The sequence below is a fragment of the Canis lupus genome, chromosome 14 (genome assembly GCF_011100685.1).
Source record: "Canis lupus familiaris isolate Mischka breed German Shepherd chromosome 14, alternate assembly UU_Cfam_GSD_1.0, whole genome shotgun sequence".
Taxonomy (NCBI): Eukaryota; Metazoa; Chordata; class Mammalia; order Carnivora; family Canidae; genus Canis; species Canis lupus.
The window spans coordinates 16659140-16676104 of record NC_049235.1 but is presented as its reverse complement, the minus strand read 5'-3'; the positions used below and the strand labels follow the sequence as shown (position 1 = coordinate 16676104).

The 16965-nt window shown below is 36.2% G+C and overlaps 1 protein-coding gene across 11 annotated transcripts in view; it reads right to left on the bottom strand.

Annotated features, from left to right (window-relative positions):
• Positions 1-16965, bottom strand: part of CDK14 (cyclin dependent kinase 14) — a 722239-nt gene that overhangs the window by 302892 nt on the left and 402382 nt on the right. For all 11 annotated transcript variants that reach the window (XR_005369364.1, XM_038556760.1, XM_038556759.1 and 8 more), the window contains one exon: positions 13936-14030. Coding sequence is in view for 10 of the 11 variants with exons in the window: in XM_038556760.1 (XP_038412688.1) it covers positions 13936-14030 (95 nt within the window). In the remaining variant the exon portion in view is untranslated. The remainder of the gene's footprint in view (positions 1-13935; positions 14031-16965) is intronic.

The following is a 16965-nucleotide window of genomic DNA, read 5'->3' as shown; positions in this document are numbered from 1 at the left end:
ATGAATAGATAAATAAAATTCTTTAAAAAATAAAAAAAGACTAGTTAATACTTTTAGTCTTTTAGTCCTGAATACTAATTCAGGAGATAAGAAAAGATACTGCAACCTTGAAACAAGATAAGGATATTATAAAATGGAATATTTTGAGCACAAAAGGTATCTCAGAAATAATATTAAAATGTAAAGCCCTCAACAGCAGAGATGAAACACTAAGTTGAGAAAATGCCCCTGAAGGGTGGGCTAACAGGAAAATAATTAGAAAATAGAAAAAAAAAAAAGACAAAGAAAATTAAAAGAGCAACAATACAGGAGGTTCAACATTTAAATAATAAAAGATCCAAAGAAAAAAGAAAATGGAGGAAATGAAAACAAAATAATTTAAGATAGTTTCTTGAAACAGGAGAACATGTGTGCACTAAAAAATGCTCAACATCATTAGTTGGCAGAGAAATTCAAAGAATGAGAAGAAGAAACCATCAAACATCCACTTGTAATAAAAAAGACAGACAAGTATTGCTGAGGGTGTGGAAAAACTGGAACCTCCCCAAACCCTGGTGGTTAGATGCCAAAAACAGTTTGACAGTCTTTCAAAAACTTAAAGACAGAGGTCATCAGATGACTGATGTGATATATCTATACCATGGAATACCACATTAAAAAAAAAAAAAAAAAAGACTGATACATATTAAAATATGGATGAACTTCAAAAACATAACACTGGGAGGGCAGCCCTGGTGGCGCAGCGGTTTGGTGCTGCCTGCAACCCAGGGTGTTCTGATCCTGGAGACCTGGGATCGAGTCCCGCATTGGGCTCCTTGCATGGAGCCTGCTTCTCTCTCTACCTCTCTCTCTCTGTATGTCTCTCATGAATAAATAAATAAAATCTTAAAAAAAAAAAAAAAAACACTGGGTGAAAATAGTCTACTACAAAAAGTCACATAGTAATGATTCCATTTATATGTAATGTCCAAGAAAATCCACAGAGACATAAAGTAGATTAATATTTCCCTGGGGTTGGAAAGGGAGAGAATTAAAAGTGACTGCTAATAGGCAGGGGCTTCTGGTTAGGGGGATACAATTTTCTAAAATCAAATAGTAATGATTCCAAAATTGTGTGAATATACTAAAAACAACTGACATATACACTTTAAAAAAGTGAATTCTGTTATGAGAATTGCATCTCAATGAAAATATTAAAAAAAGAAGAAGAACATAAAGACAGGAGTGTCCAAATTGGAAAGGTGCAAATGAAAATAAAATGGCATCCTGCTCTATTTTTTGCTTCATCATGAAACTTCAGAAGACTGGAAATAAAGAAATCTATTTTAACAAAAACAATGGAAACTAGCAACAATGGAGCAATCCTACTGAAATTCTAATAAAATTATTTCCAACCAAGAATTCTGTATCCAGTCAAAATGTCAATCAAACACAAGTGCAGCAGAATAAAGATATTTTCAGAAATGCAATATCTCAAAAAAAATCTTCCACACACTCTTTCCCAAGAAGCTATTAGAAACTATGTTCTCCCAAAATAAAACAACACGAGCTGGAGGAAAAGAGAGCTCCACCCTACTAGGAGAGAGTGGAAGGGCATCCCAGGAAGCCAGTGGAGGGAGGAACACCAGGCAGAGGCTTGAGAAGGCCTTAAATTAATAGTGGAAATGGAAAATGGGAAATTATTATTAATTTCAGGGAAACCAAAAGTTGAAATGAAGGGGAAAAGTAATCACAGAATACTACATGCCTCAGGTACAAATAAGATTTATATTGACATAATAATGTAAATATTGAACTTCTGATATAATCTAAGTTATAATGTCCCTACACTGAAAGGATGAGAGAGAGTAGAGCAGGATAGGATGCATTCAGTTGTTAAAAATGGAATAATGAAAAAAAAAAAAAAACTAACAAACACTAACTTCAGGTTTTCCACTGTAGGAGTCAATGGGTGATGCCAAAAGATGAATAAGAAGAGGCAGTAATAAAAGAAAGTCTTATTAGATGTTCAGAGGAAAATCCAAAACAATAATCTAAAAGACTGGAAAGTAAAAACCGCTATTTTTCATAGTAAACCATGAAACTCTTTCAACTATATGCAAATGATGTATAACTCACATAAAAACAACAACCACATCAACAAAAATGAATGATTTAAACCTGGAGTGGGTTTAACATCCCTTTATCAAAGCACAAAATACGTATTAGACTAAAACATTATATAATGTTAATTATTCTTGAAATGCAAGAAATAGTAACAGCAACAATAACAACAATAAAGTGAAAGAAAATCTTCAATGGTCATTATATTGCAATGTATTTATCAAGTTACTGATTCTAAAAACTGATGAGAAGTTGCCGACACCCCATTTTGTATGATATATAATAATGTATACTTACTCACTTAGAGATAAATTTGCTAATGATTTGTCCTTCAATTACTTCATGGCCTAATCGAACATAATGTGAAGGTAATTGGAAATATTGATCCTCTTCTCTTGATCTCGGTACTTTCATCAGAGAACAACTTCAGTTCCTAAACTGGGATGTTTCTCTAATTTCTCCAAGCTGATCATTATTGCCAGTTTTATTATATCTAATCCATCCCTCTCCTGCCTCCACCTGTCCCCTGAAACATATTCAGTTTTCCCAAGATTACTGTTTTCTTAACTTAAGAAATATGGAAATAATTCCCGTGAGAAAAAAATCCTAAACAATTAATATGCAAAGTACATCATTTCCTTACTAAGGGAATTCTCTTTTTTATTTCTGTTCTTACCTTCCCTATGATCTCCTTCTACCAATAAAGTCTTTTCTTCAGTGTACTCTCTTCAAATATCACATCTTATTCCAGCTTCCCATTACACACCTATAGCTTAAGTGATGAAATTGAAGATTAAAGTAGGAAAAATACTTAAAAATTTAAAAAGCCCATAGAGGCATAGTGTATTCTCATTAAAGCAGTCTCATCTATAGGAATGTACTCAAAACTGTGTGTTTTTGTGGATAATTAGGGGTTTACTACAGCAACAGTTAGAGACCAGGTATACTTCATCTAAAATCATGTGAATTAAAATACTGAATTATGATTAGGACTTCCTAGTAAGGATGGCAACTATATGAGATAAAACTAGAATGCAGAGAAGGAGCACCTGGGTGGCTCAGTTGGTTAAGTGTCTTTCTTTGGCTCACGTCATGACCCTGGGATCCTGGGATTGAGCCCCACGTCAGGCACCCTGCTCAGTGGGGAGTCTGTTTCTCCCTCTGACCCTCCTTCCCACTTGTGCTGTCTCTCAGTCTCAAATAAATAAATCAATAATCTAAAAAACAACAACAACAACAACAAAGAGAAGATAGGTATGATGTAACAGAAAAAAAAATAAATTAAAATCTGAGCACCCAACATAGCAAGTGAACAAATATAGTGGAAAATGACTACAAGAGACCAGAATTCCTTGTTAGATGAGAAAAAGCCATTAGGGTAAAAGACAGAAAAGAAGTTAATTGACTTTGTCCTACCAATTAGACAAAATGTGAAGTTTATAATAGAGCACTGACTGAAAGCAAGCTTGTTTCATTTTCCTTTTTTTAGTTTCTCCTTATGCTTCACAATTCTTCTACGTTACGCAGCTTGCACTTTCAGTCATCCACAATGCTAACATCTGTTCATGTTTGGCACTCGGATCTGAATGACAACCCAGCCCCCATCAGGATATAGGATCACACTATGACACTGCATAACTAGTTCTCCATACATGAAACTAAAACATCCTTAAGATTCTTCCATAAAGAAATTCTTCCATGAGTCAAATCTGGTTTTCTCACTGTTTTCACTAAAGCACAAATGTGTTCCTGTTCCCTGGTGTAGGAGGATCTGTGACAGCAGCTTATAACCCAAATGGCACATGGACTCTCTCCTAAGATCACAGTCCTCCATAGGACTTCAACATCTTTAAAAACAAAGGATATATACTTCTATCTCTAGAGCTCAAGGGATAATCCCTGGAAGAATGTTCCTGTATGTTGGAGGAGAAAAACAAATGAATGAATGAATAAAGGAAAAATGAATGCGTTATTAAATGAATGGCCATAACAAGCTGTGTTTCTGCTTCTAAAAATTATGCTAAGTGAAATGAGTTCACATAACAGTTACAAAACCTTGGTCAATGCTTTGCAATGTAAAGTTGGAGTTACTTTTATTCACACTTGACACAGGAGATGATATTATGCAGCCACTGGAAAGGGCATACACAGAGTATCTGACATCTTAGTATGAATTTCCTCATCTGCAAAATGGAAGAACCTTCTACCTTCTTCATGGTTTTGGTTGGAACAACATGAAATAACATACTAAATTACATAGTTCAATCCCTTGCATAGACTACAGGTTATGAACATGAACCCTTCTTACAGCATTGGACCAACCTAGCCTCTACTTGAATACTTTAGTGATGAGACACTCATTGACACTTCAAGACACTGCATTTGATTTATAAGTAACACAAAACATTTGAATATCTTTCCCAGGTTTAAGCCAAAACTAGACTCCCCAGAACTCTCACACTGGGCTTTCTTGTCCTGTCTGAAATGTACACATTACCTTTTCTCTATTCTCTAGTCTAATCCTCCTGAATTAGACCTTCCTGGCATCGTCCTGGGTTCCCTGTTATATACACATGATTCACAGACCTCTTGCCATCCTAGGTGCATACTCCTGTTTGCTCCAGTTCATTGGACTAAAGAAATTACTAGTCTTTTTTTCATATGAAATTAACTTCATTTTGAAGTTAACTTTCCTCCACACTGTTTTTCTTTTTCTTTTTTTTAAATTTTTTTTTATTGGAGTTCAATTTGCCAACATATAGCATAACACCCAGTGTACCTTGTTTTTCCATATTAGCTTGGGCTTGCTTTTTTTTTTCTTAACCACATTGTTTTACAGCAATTCATCCTGTAGCTTCCACCCATTATTTCATCAAATTCTTTCTGACCCCTGATTCCATCACCCCAAGTGTTAATTATAGCTCCCAGCTACAATACACACAAATAGGTCAAGCACATCAGCACCATGTCTTCATCTAAGTCATTAATAAAAATATCAAACAGGACAAGGTCAAAGACTATGCCTTCCAGCATACCCTGATAAACTTTTCTCTACCCTAATGTCAATTCATTAATCAATAGGCTTAGGGTAAAGTTGTTATCCAGCAATAAACTGAAAGAAAAATAATCTTATGACAACTGGATTTTAGTTTTTTTTCCAAGAATGTATGAGAGTCCCTGTCCTAAGCTTTGCTGAAATCAAGAAATAACTCTGTTACTTACTAAAAGGGAATGAATATTATTATACTTTAATGTCCCAAAACCTAGTTTCGAATTTCACTAACATTCTATCATGTGCTTATACATCTACAGATTCAGCTTTGTTCCCCACCACCTTTTAAAAACCAACATTACGGGGATTCCTGGGTGGCGCAGCAGTTTGGCGCCTGCCTTTGGCCCAGGGCGTGATCCTGGAGACTCGGGATCGAATCCCACGTCGGGCTCCCGGTGCATGGAGCCTGCTTCTCCCTCTGCCTGTGTCTCTGCCTCTCTCTCTCTCTGTGTGTGTGACTATCATAAATAAATAAAATTTATAAAAAAATAAATAAATAAAAAATAAAAACCAACATTACTTCTGCTCACCTTCATTCTTGATTTTTCAAAGATTATCAATGATAGTTCTATGACAATGGCAATCCTTTTCATGGTCTAGATGTCATTTATCTGGACTACATAATGAACATATTCTAGTGGATGTTCACAAGGTATTTTGGGGTGGGGAGGGGGTTGGGAAGAGCAGGGAATTGAGTAAAGTGTGTTCTGTATCTGAATGTATTCCCTGTGTTGTGAAAATCCCCTGGTTTATGAGTTTGGGTGGAAGGCAAGGCCCAGCTGCTGTTGCAAAAACCAAAAGGCTGCTCTCTCAGGGACATGTGCAGGTTAAAACAAGGGCATGTGACCTACAGTGTCCCCTAACCAAACACAACCAACCCTAACTTAGCAGTAGGAGCTAATGACCCAAAGAGGCAGAGAGATTGTTGATGCTATTTGGACATCAACAGAGGTAATAACCTCCAGTCACCCAGGGCAGTCAGGACAATGAAATAAGAGACAGTGTCTGGAGCCAACACTCCTGGTGGCAGCAGGGTGCTCCATGGACAGTTGTGTGGCATGATTTTGGCTCCGGTCTGGTTATTCAGCTTTACACTATTCCTGCCGGTTTTTAAATTCTTCCCAGCAGATCTGTCAGGCACATGATATCCTCTCAATAAACTTTTCTGTTTAATTCAGCCAAAGAGAATTTCTGTTGCTTGCAAGAGAGAACTCTGGCTGGTACATTTATTCAGAGCAGCCAGGCCCTTTAATTCCTCCACAACAAGGCGGTTTCTGACTATCCCATTGTCTGAAGCCTGCTCTAATTGCTGTGGAGTCAGATTTGCTCTAAATCTTCTGCTTGGAAGAACATTTGCTTTGAGAGAAAAAAATAAAGACAGTAGATGGGAACTAAAGATGGAATGTAGATGAACAGATAAATAAAAATAAAGAAATAATTTTAAAGTGTGACTTAGTAGTTCTGCTTTCACTGTTGTTTGCCTTAAGTGGTAAACTATTATAATCTCTTGTTCTTCCTCCTTCAAACATCACTCACTCACTCACTCAGTCACATAAAAAATATTTGCTAAGGACCTACTATGTGCCAGACACTCTGCTAGGCACTGGAGAGGCAGCCCCTGCTCTGCTCTCATGCTCAGTCTCAAATGAAACAGCTTTATCTGAATTAATGAATTGTCTCCTTTGTTACTAGTGTTTTCTTTGCAGTATCCTTTGTTGATAGTTCCTCATCACTGTGACCCCTAATGGTGGAATACCTCAGTAGTCAGTCCATAAAATTCTTTTCCATTTTCTATGTTCATTCACTCACAGGGTGTTTTAGTTATTGACTGTGTACAACAAACTAACCCTAAACTGAGTGGCTTGAAACAACATATGTGTTACTATCTCTCACAATTCTTGGGTTACAGATTCAGAAAAGGCATATCAGGGACAACTTACTTTGGCTTCATGTGCTACTTGTGAGCCTGGAATGGATCGCCCTCCCTCTCCCACAAGATGATTCTTCAGTCACACGTCTGGCACATAGCCAGGCTGGCTGGGCAAATGGCTTGCCTGGAGTCCTATACCTTGGGCCTAATTTCACACTGTGTTGCAGGTTCTCAGTTCTCTCCCATGTCCTCTACGGCCTCTCCCTTTCCACATGGCCTCTTTCATAAGACAACCAGAATTCTAACCAGAATTCTGGTCAAGGTGCCCAAGAATACAAAAGAGAAGCTGTCAGGACCACAATGGCATTAGTGTCACTGCTGGCATGTTTCCCTGTTGGTTAGAGCAACCACAAACCCAACATAGATGAAGGGATAAGGCCTGCACGAGGGGCGAGTATACAAAAGCATGGTTCATTCGGGTCCACCAATGTGACAATTACCATACTTGCTGATCCTATACAATCCCCTTGTTAGATAACATCTATAACTCAGACAGTTTCCAAATTTCTACCCTGGATCCCTTTCCTAAATTCTAACTCATTAATCCAACTGCCTTGTGATATGTTCACCTGCACATACAACGTGCATGTCAGCTCTCACCTATTGAAATCTGAGGGGCATCTTCCCCACTCTGCTCCTCCTGCAGGCTGTCCCAACTTTCCCCACAGCAGCTCCACCATCAGAGCTGGTCAGGTCTAGATCCCTAGCTCCTGCATCTCATCTCTCGAATCCCACATCAAATGCTATCAGCTCAACCTTAAAAATGTATCCTAACATCAACTACTTGCTTCAAATATATGTGTATTCCTCCTTCACCTCCTTCAGATTTTTTTTAAAGATTTTATTTATTTATGAGAGAGAGAGAGAGAGAGAGAGAGAGAGAGGGGCAGACACACAGGCAGAGGGAGAAGCAGGCTCCATGCTGGGAGTGCGACACAGGACTCAATCCCGGGACTCCAGGATCACGCCCTGGGCCAAAGGCAGGCATTGATCCACTGAGCCACACAGGGATCCCCTCCTTCAGATTTTTTACCTAAATACCTCTCCTCTTCTCAGCAAGGCCTTCCCCTGATTATCCGCATTTAAAGCTGTATGTGCATGCATATGTGCACACATATTTTATCTCACAGGAAGTGGGAAAATGTTCAACTGCCCCAGGAGACTTTAATCTGGAAGCCAGAATACTGATGGAGAGCTACAGTTTTTGAGAACAGATGTGGTTTAAAATCATGCAAATTAAAGCATTCCTCATAGATTTAGAAATCAAAATGTATGAGGAAGAGAAACCAAATAATGAGGTAAATTATGTGGCAGGGAGAAAAGAAAGAACATGACTTTCAGCTGCCAGTCCCATTTTTGAACATTACACACACCTCAGACTATCATACAAAACTATGAAGATGGTTCTTTATCCTAACATCAGCCATCTACAGGGTGAGATGGGACAACAAGGAACTCAGCACAGAAGTCTTATCTTTACCCTCTCAACCTACCTGATTCCACTTTAAATTCTCTAAGCATTATTTTTTCCTCATTAATAAAAAAACTGGGTAACAATAATATATGCCTTATGTAGCTCAAAGGGCTAAAGATGGAATTTGATGGAATAACATGTATGAGAGATTGCTTTTTAGCATAAAAGTACTATAAAAATGTGAATTATGATGATTCATAAATCACTTTACATAATTTTTGGAGACACAGCTTTTTTTCATGTGTAACATAGACACTTTTTTACATAATGTTACACATTAGTTTAAACATTTACTAGTTTGCCCCACAGCAGAAGAAATAAAATGACTGCCCCAGTAATATCATGACTAGTTATAAGCTTGTTGCTTTTCTCCTTACATGTAATTATTAAATGTGCAATAAAGAGTTCTGCTACATACACTTTGATCTCACTTAATAAAAAAACAGAATAGTTAATATATATTTGATGGTAATATATATTTATATAGTTATATATACTATATTAACATTCTTATTTCCACTAATGGAATTTGTTTTAAAATTTTCAGCATCAAGTTAAATAGGTTAATGTGGCACATATTTGTCTTGGGCAAAAAAAAGAAAGAAAAAAAGAAAATAAACAAATTGCTTAACTTTTCTTTGTAAGTAGAAAAAAACTCGTGACTATTTGACTATTTTCTACTGTATTTCTCTTCCAACACTCAAACGAAAGGGTAACTATAACAATGTCTTAAACTATGTGAAACCAGATATATTTTTCAAGCTAACCAAGTCATTCTGTGGTTAAAAATGCTCCTTCACATTTGACAACAATGGCAGGAAGATAGAACTCAAAACAGACATGTCATTTGGGTCCATGAGCTGTTCCACTGAGACACAAGCACACTGAGCAGCACTTTTTCCATGTGTTCCCAACCTTGCAGCTTGTAGATTAGATCTACGCACTTTGAAAGCACGTAAGAATCTAAATTTCAGACATTTTAGAAGCTTTCCACAGTACTTAAGAGGTAGCCTATACTAGCAATATCCTATTAGCCATTGAATGGTTTTCCATGTAATTAATAGTACTCTTTCCAAAGTCATCTCTTCCAGAGCTCTTCCACATCATTAAATGTTCATCACCTATTTCATTATTCTCCCAAGGCTTTTGTGTAACCCAGAATGCCATTCATAGGAATAACACAAAGTAGATGGGCTTCAAGTTCTCTTTAAAAGCAAAGAGCAGAAATATGTTTATGCAGTATGTACACTGTCATAAACAAGAATGTTACTATATGTTAACTATCAAAATTTAAATTAAAACTTAAATAAATAATAAATAACGTTTCACTTCATGAAACTCAAAATACGTAAGAACCTAAAAAAACCCTTGAACATCTAACTAAAATCCAAAGAAAAAATCCAATACCTAGTGAATCCTAAAATTATTTTACCTTTCTTTCATATCTAGGGTTTCAATGGGCATGGTGTATGGATTTTTCTCACACTTTTAATTTTATTTTATATATTTTTAAAGATTTTATTATTTATTTGAGAGACAGAGTGCGTATGTGAGAGGACATGAGCAGAGGGAGAGGGAGAAGCAGATTAGGGAATCCAACTTGGGTCTCAATCCTAGGACCCTGGGATCAAGACCTAAGGGGAAGGCAGCTGCTGAACCAACTGAGCCATCCAGGTACCACTCTCTCACACTTTTTAACTTACTAATTCCGCCTCCTTAAAAAAAAGGATACTATTAATTACATGGAACTATAAAATCAATTTCTTTTAGAAAATAACTTTGATGTTAACAACTTTGAAATATGGCAATATCATCACTAAGTTTAGAAAACTATACATTAAAATGTTTGATATTGGGGAGCGTGCATAGCTCAGATGGCTAAGCATCTGCCTTCAGCTCAGGTCATGATCTCAGGCTCCTAGGATTGAGCATCAGGCTCCCTGCCCAGTAGGGAGTCTGCTTCTCCCTCTCCCTCTGCCCCTTCCCCTTGCTCATGTTCTCTCTCTCTCTCACTTGCTTGCTCTCTCAAATAAATAAATAAAATTTTAAATAAAATAAAATGTTTGATATTGATTTAGGGCTTGCTAAATAACAAGATTATGTGTGTGTGTGTGGGGGGGTGTATAAGTAGATCCCAGTGATATAAAGGGGGCACTACTGTAACTTACACATTTGCTTTATGGAAACTTAAAACATTTCAATAAAATAAATTCTTAAATTATAAGGCTTTTGACCAGTCCACAAAACTTACTTAAACAACAAAGCAGTTCAACCGTATTCAGGATTTAATTACACTCAGGATCTTAAGAGCAGAATAAGGGAGGGTGGTAGAAAGAAAGAAGAAAATTTCCTTTTCCTTTTCTGACCAGAAGCCCAATCTAACTAAAGTTGTAAAAATAAGCAGGTGATACAACATTATAATTGGGAATCAGAGTAAGATGGGTCTTGAGTTCATTGTACTTGCTACAAGATCCTGGAAAAGCATCTAATCTCCCTAATCCTTAGTTTTCGTTTCCCTGTAAAGTGGTGATATCATAGTTCCATGAGGCTGCTGAAAACATCTGAAATGATGGTAACTATAAAGCCTCCAGCACAGTGCTCAGCATAAAACCCAGTAAATTTTACTTGAAGATTTTTAGCATTGTGGTCATACTAGTCTTACATAATCTTTCACCTCCTCTTCTGATTCATCACTCATCAGTTCAAGCCCACAGTGGCCTCCTGTTTCCTACCCTATATCCCCCCACCTAGATCTGCTCTAACTCCCAAGGCGTTTCATGTTTTGAAATTATTATTGCCTTTCCATCACTAAGAAACATACAAGAAGAGAACAGAATTTATTTGTGCTAGATACCTTGAGGAAAGCAATCTGGCTAATCCATTAAAATACTTATGAGTCTTAATCTTCCTCAAGGTATCAGTAGATTTATAACCAACAAGCAATGAAAAGCAGTATAAAACAAAATAAAAACTTTAGGAAATATTCTGGGAGTTATTTTTATACTGGGCAATTACCACATAGTCACACTAACGCTACCAAGGAGTCCACACCTCCCCAACTCTAAGGAAAAACTCTTGCAAGATATTTCTACAGCCTGGAGCTCTTCCCCACTCCCACCACAACTCTGATTTCAGACATCCATTCAAACATTTTATGTAAACAAAACCCAGGCAAAATTTAGTTGTAGCAACAAAAAGTATTCCACCAGAGACCGCAAAAGGACAGGAGATGAAAAGAATAGAAAAAGACAAAGAAAAATGGAAAAGAGGAAGGCAAGAACAAATGGGGAAGTGAGGAAATAAAGGTGGAATGGAGACTCAAGAAGAGGCAAGGCAGGGCAATTCTACACCATGAACGACCCAAGCTTGCCTCATTCTCTGAGAGAACAGATTAAGCTATGTCTTAACTCCCCAGAGAAATTGGGAAGGAAATGTTGCCTGAAAAGTACTGCAGATGTCCACACTATTATGTGGTTGATTGACCTGGGATGGCTCCAAGGGAATTGGGACCAGGGAAAATCTCACTCATACAAAGAAAAGTGATTGTTTCAGAGTCTTATTAATCAGTTAGCAAATACTCCAGGACATGTTTAAAAGTCAATCTTAATCAGTTAGCAAATATTTTGGGACAATGAATTTCCTTCATGTGGCAACTTCCACAGAATATAAAATCATCAAATGATTTTAGCCTCACAAATATATTATTTCCTTTTAAGACTTGGAGGACATATTTTCATATGATTTCTCTTAGTTTCTCTATTAATGTTACTGATTTAGACACCAAGCTCTTCTTCTTCCTTTTAGTTAACTATCTAATTTTGAGGGAGGAAATAAGTACGTTTTAGAAATCCTTCTTCCACAAAACATAAAAGTTAGTCAAGTATACTCAGAAAAATTGAGATTTAATTGCAGTATCACATCTAGATCTACTGGAAAATATGACACAAAAATCCCAATTCTAAATCAACTGAATACATTATTGACTCCAAAATCACCGATTAAACAAAAGAAATTATATTTGCATTGATGTGTGAATCTGCATCCATTCTTGGTAGCATGTAATATATTCAACTGCTCAGTTCTAGCTGTCCTTGTAGCCACATTACCATATTATTCAAATGTATCTATCATTTATATGTAAATAGAGAAGATAAATGGCTTCTTCATAAGACAACAATTTTCAAATGAAAAACAGACACAGGCAAGACATTACCAAGATAAAAATGTTGCAAATATGCATTCTATTATATATTTTTAAAAACACATGAAAACTTTTTCAAATTTTTAAAAAAGTAGTGTAGTAATTACAAAATGGGATCCTAATACATTCACAATACCAACAGCTACTCTTCTCAATAAAACTCTCCACCAATGTCATTTGTATCTTATAAATTACATGTTCTCAGATCCATCTGTGAAAATTGGGATGTTAATTATCATGGTTACATTTCATGATTCCACAGTTAAATGCTGAAGTGGTGCTACATAAATACCATATGTTTTTCTAGGAGAAACGGAGAAAGATTAATTATGAGTTCAAGTCCAAGTCTTCTAGCAGTAATACTCTCAACACAATAAGATCATTACATTGTGTGCTATGCAAATTGGAAGTTTTAATTAATAGCTGAAATACCAACTGAGGGGAAAAACTATGAAGTCTAAATTGTAAGTATCAGGCTTTCCTCCACTCAAAAAAAGAAAGAAAAGAAAGAAAAGAAAAAAAAAGAAAGAAAAGAAAAGAAAAGAAAAGAAAAGAAAAGAAAAGAAAGAAAAGAAAAGAAAAGAAAAGAAAAGAAAAGAAAAGAAAAGAAAAGAAAAGAAAAGAAAAGAAAAGAAAAAAATCTTAGTAAGAACGCTTCTGAGAAACCAAGTTACAAGTTCAAAGGGAAAAAAAAAATCATTGTCTGTGAACTTCCTTTGATAGAGCGATCACTGGCTGTTTAATTCTATTTGATAAACCTGAAAACTGCAGCATATTCAAACATATAACAAACAGGTTATAAATAGATAATACATCTGATGAAAATTCAGCTTAACATTTTTCTGGATTTTTCAAAATTACACAAACCTACTAGATAAAATACTTTGGTATGGTAACCTAAATAAGAAACTCTGTCATAATACTACAAGAATTTTATTTATATTTATAAAATCAGAATTCTTTTTTTTAAAGATTTTATTTATTTACTCATGAGAGTACACAGAGAGAAGAGAGAGAGGGGCAGAGACACAGGCAGAGGGAGAAGCAGGCTTCATGCAGGGAGCCCGACGTGGGACTCGATCCCCCGTCTCCAGGATCACGTCCTGGGCTGAAGGCGGCGCTAAACCGCTGAGCCACCCAGGATGCCCTAAAATCTGAATTCTTATTTTACTCACCACATATTCAAACACAAGTGTCAGTGTCTCCTTGGTGTGGATAATGTCATGAAGCAGCACAATATTAGCGTGTTTTAGTCCTTTTAACAGAGAAGCTGTAAAACAAAGAGACAATGGGTAACTATAAACTCATATGTTTCATTATCATTTTGTCAGATGAGATACCTATTTTCCCATTTTCCAAGCCAATAACTATTCAAAATCAAGGGCAGTGGAACAGGGTTTTAATTTAGATGAAGCTCCCCCAATTATTTCACCTGTTATTTGTTATTAAGCTGTAGGGAGATTCCATTATGATTTTAATCGTTTTAAATTTGTTAAGGTTTGTTTTATTATCCAGGATGTGGTTTATCTTGGTATACATGTTATACGTATGGAATATATATTCTGCTGAAGTTGAGGTTGAGGAGTTCTATAAATGTCAATTAGATTCTGTAGATTGATGACGTCATTGAGCTCTTCTATGTACTTCCTGATTTTCTGTATAATGGTTCTGACTGAGAAAGGGTTGTTGACATCCCCAAATATAAATGGGGATTTGTCAACTTCTCATTTGAGTTCTACCAGTTTTTGTTTTGTGTGTTTTGAAGCCCTGGGGTTTACTGCATATACATTTAGGATTCCTATGTTTTCTTTGTGAACTAGCTCCTTTATCAGTATATAACATTTCTCTTTGTCTTTGGTAATCTTCTTTGCACTGAAGATTTTAATATAACCATTCCAGCTTGCTTTTGATGGTGTATCTTTTTACATCTTTTGACCTACTACATTGTTACATTTGAACATACAAATTTCTTATAAACAGCATATCGTTGGGTCGTGGGCTTTTTAAATTCATTCTGTCAATCTCGGACTTTTTACTGATATTTAGACCATTTAAATCTAATGTAAATATGAATATGTTGGGTCACCTGGCATTTCCATCTATTTTCCCTCGGGCATCTTGTAACTTAGTCTTCATTTCTGATTTGATTTGTCCTTTCTTCTATATCTCCCAGGAGCTAACTCATTTCATTTCATTTTGGGCTTTGTGCATTTTTCTTATTAGCTTTTGTATTCCCAATTCAAGGTGGGATTTTTAGGTTTCATATATTCAAAAGCCTGAATGAGAAAATTCACTTTAGATTACTGTAGTGTGTACAATTTTCTTAATTTTATGGTTGCTTTTTGAAAAGCATTTTTATCAGATGAAATGCCCTTGTTTTGCGTTTTCTGAGTTTTTACAGCAATTTTATATAGATGTGTTTGTTCTATTCCTATTCATTCAAGGGACTGTGTTCTTAGTTTGAGAGTCCTCTTACATAAGTTCTTCTCTCCTCTATGTAGTTATTATAGATGGTGCTGGTGGGACAAAGGGAGAGGGTTTAGTGTGTTTTGTTTCTTTTTCATTTTACAGGATCTTTAATTTCATCCTATTCTTTTTCCTTTTTACTTTCACTGCCATCTTCAAAGGGTACCCTTCTTTCCCCATATACCTGAATCTCTCCCACAGGCAGTACTTTCCAATCCCATTCACTTTCAATATTTTCTGTAGTCAGTGCTGTGAACTACATGTTCACAGTCAGTTTTCTCTTTCTGGAGTGATTCTGCTCCTTGCTCCTCTAAGTTCTCCATACCCTTCTATTCTTTTTCAGTCTCTTAAACTTGTCTGAAGCTTCCCTTGCACCACTCTGGAACCACAGGCTTATGGCATCTCCTAATGCTTTCAAAGATGTGGATCCTGTGTGTTTTTATTTGCTCTCTTTGTTAGATTTATGACTTTTGGAGAATTGTGAGTGGAAAGATTCAAGATTAGGCAGCCACCATTCATTGTCCTCCAAAACTCTTGTCTTAGATCAAGGCCTGATACATAGTAGTAACTCAATAAATTTACTGATTGTCGTTCATTTAGGTTCCCTGGTGGAGATACACACACACACACACACACACACACACACACACACACACACACACATTCTTTGAATATCCCTTGAATGAGAAAGGACCTGCTATCATCTGCAGTTCTTCCTCCTTTATCTTCCTTTTACTATGAGACCAGCACTAGCCCCTGATCTAAGTATGTTAATAGATAACACACATTCTGATATCTACCCTTTCAAAAACGTGGACAAGACCACATGGTCAATTTCAAGATCTGGGCAAGAACAGTTGATTCTGCCCCTTAAATTCCATTCCTTCCCCAACACGCTTGCTTTTTTTTTTTTTTTTTTTTTTAATTAAAAAAGGGAATGAGACAACTCCATCCCCCCCATCAGACTCACTGTGACAATGCTCACTGCAAATAAATAACTTTAGATTTCAATTTTTGTAAATAATGCCACAAAGGACATTACTGGGTTTAAAACATACAAATACTTCTTTTAGAATTATCTTCCTATAGTGAATTGTGAAAAATGGAATTGCAGAGTAAAAAGACATGAGATATATACAAGATGTTACTAATTGATTAAATAACAAGTGGATTTAGTCTTACATTTTTCCATCTTTGCAAAAATAAAAGAACCATAGTAGACAGGAAAATATACATAAAAACTAATGTACCATGGAAGTACAATCTTATCAAATGATCCTTACTAAATAAGTATATGAAAATTTGATATATCATAAGCACAGGTATTTTTTTAAAGATTTTATTTATTTATTCATAGACACAGAGAGAGAGAGAGAGAGAGGCAGAGACACAGGCAGAGGGAGAAGCAGGCTCCATGCAGGGAGCCCGACATGGGACTCGATCCTGGGTCTCCAGGATCACACCCAGGCTGCAGGCAGCACCAAACCACTGTGCCACCGGGGCTGCCCAAGCACAGGTATTAATTTAAGGTAAACTCTTCCTCATCCCTCAGTAAGATCAGAAATAAACAGAACTGTTTCCCCCTACACCAATGACCATTCAAGTAGAATACTCAAAGAATGGGAGCTACCTCTATCACTATTTAAATTAATTTTCAATTTTGGTTTTTGGTATACAATCTGAAGAAAAAAAAAAGATGTTTTGCATGTGTTCTGTCAAGAACTTATAATCAATTTATT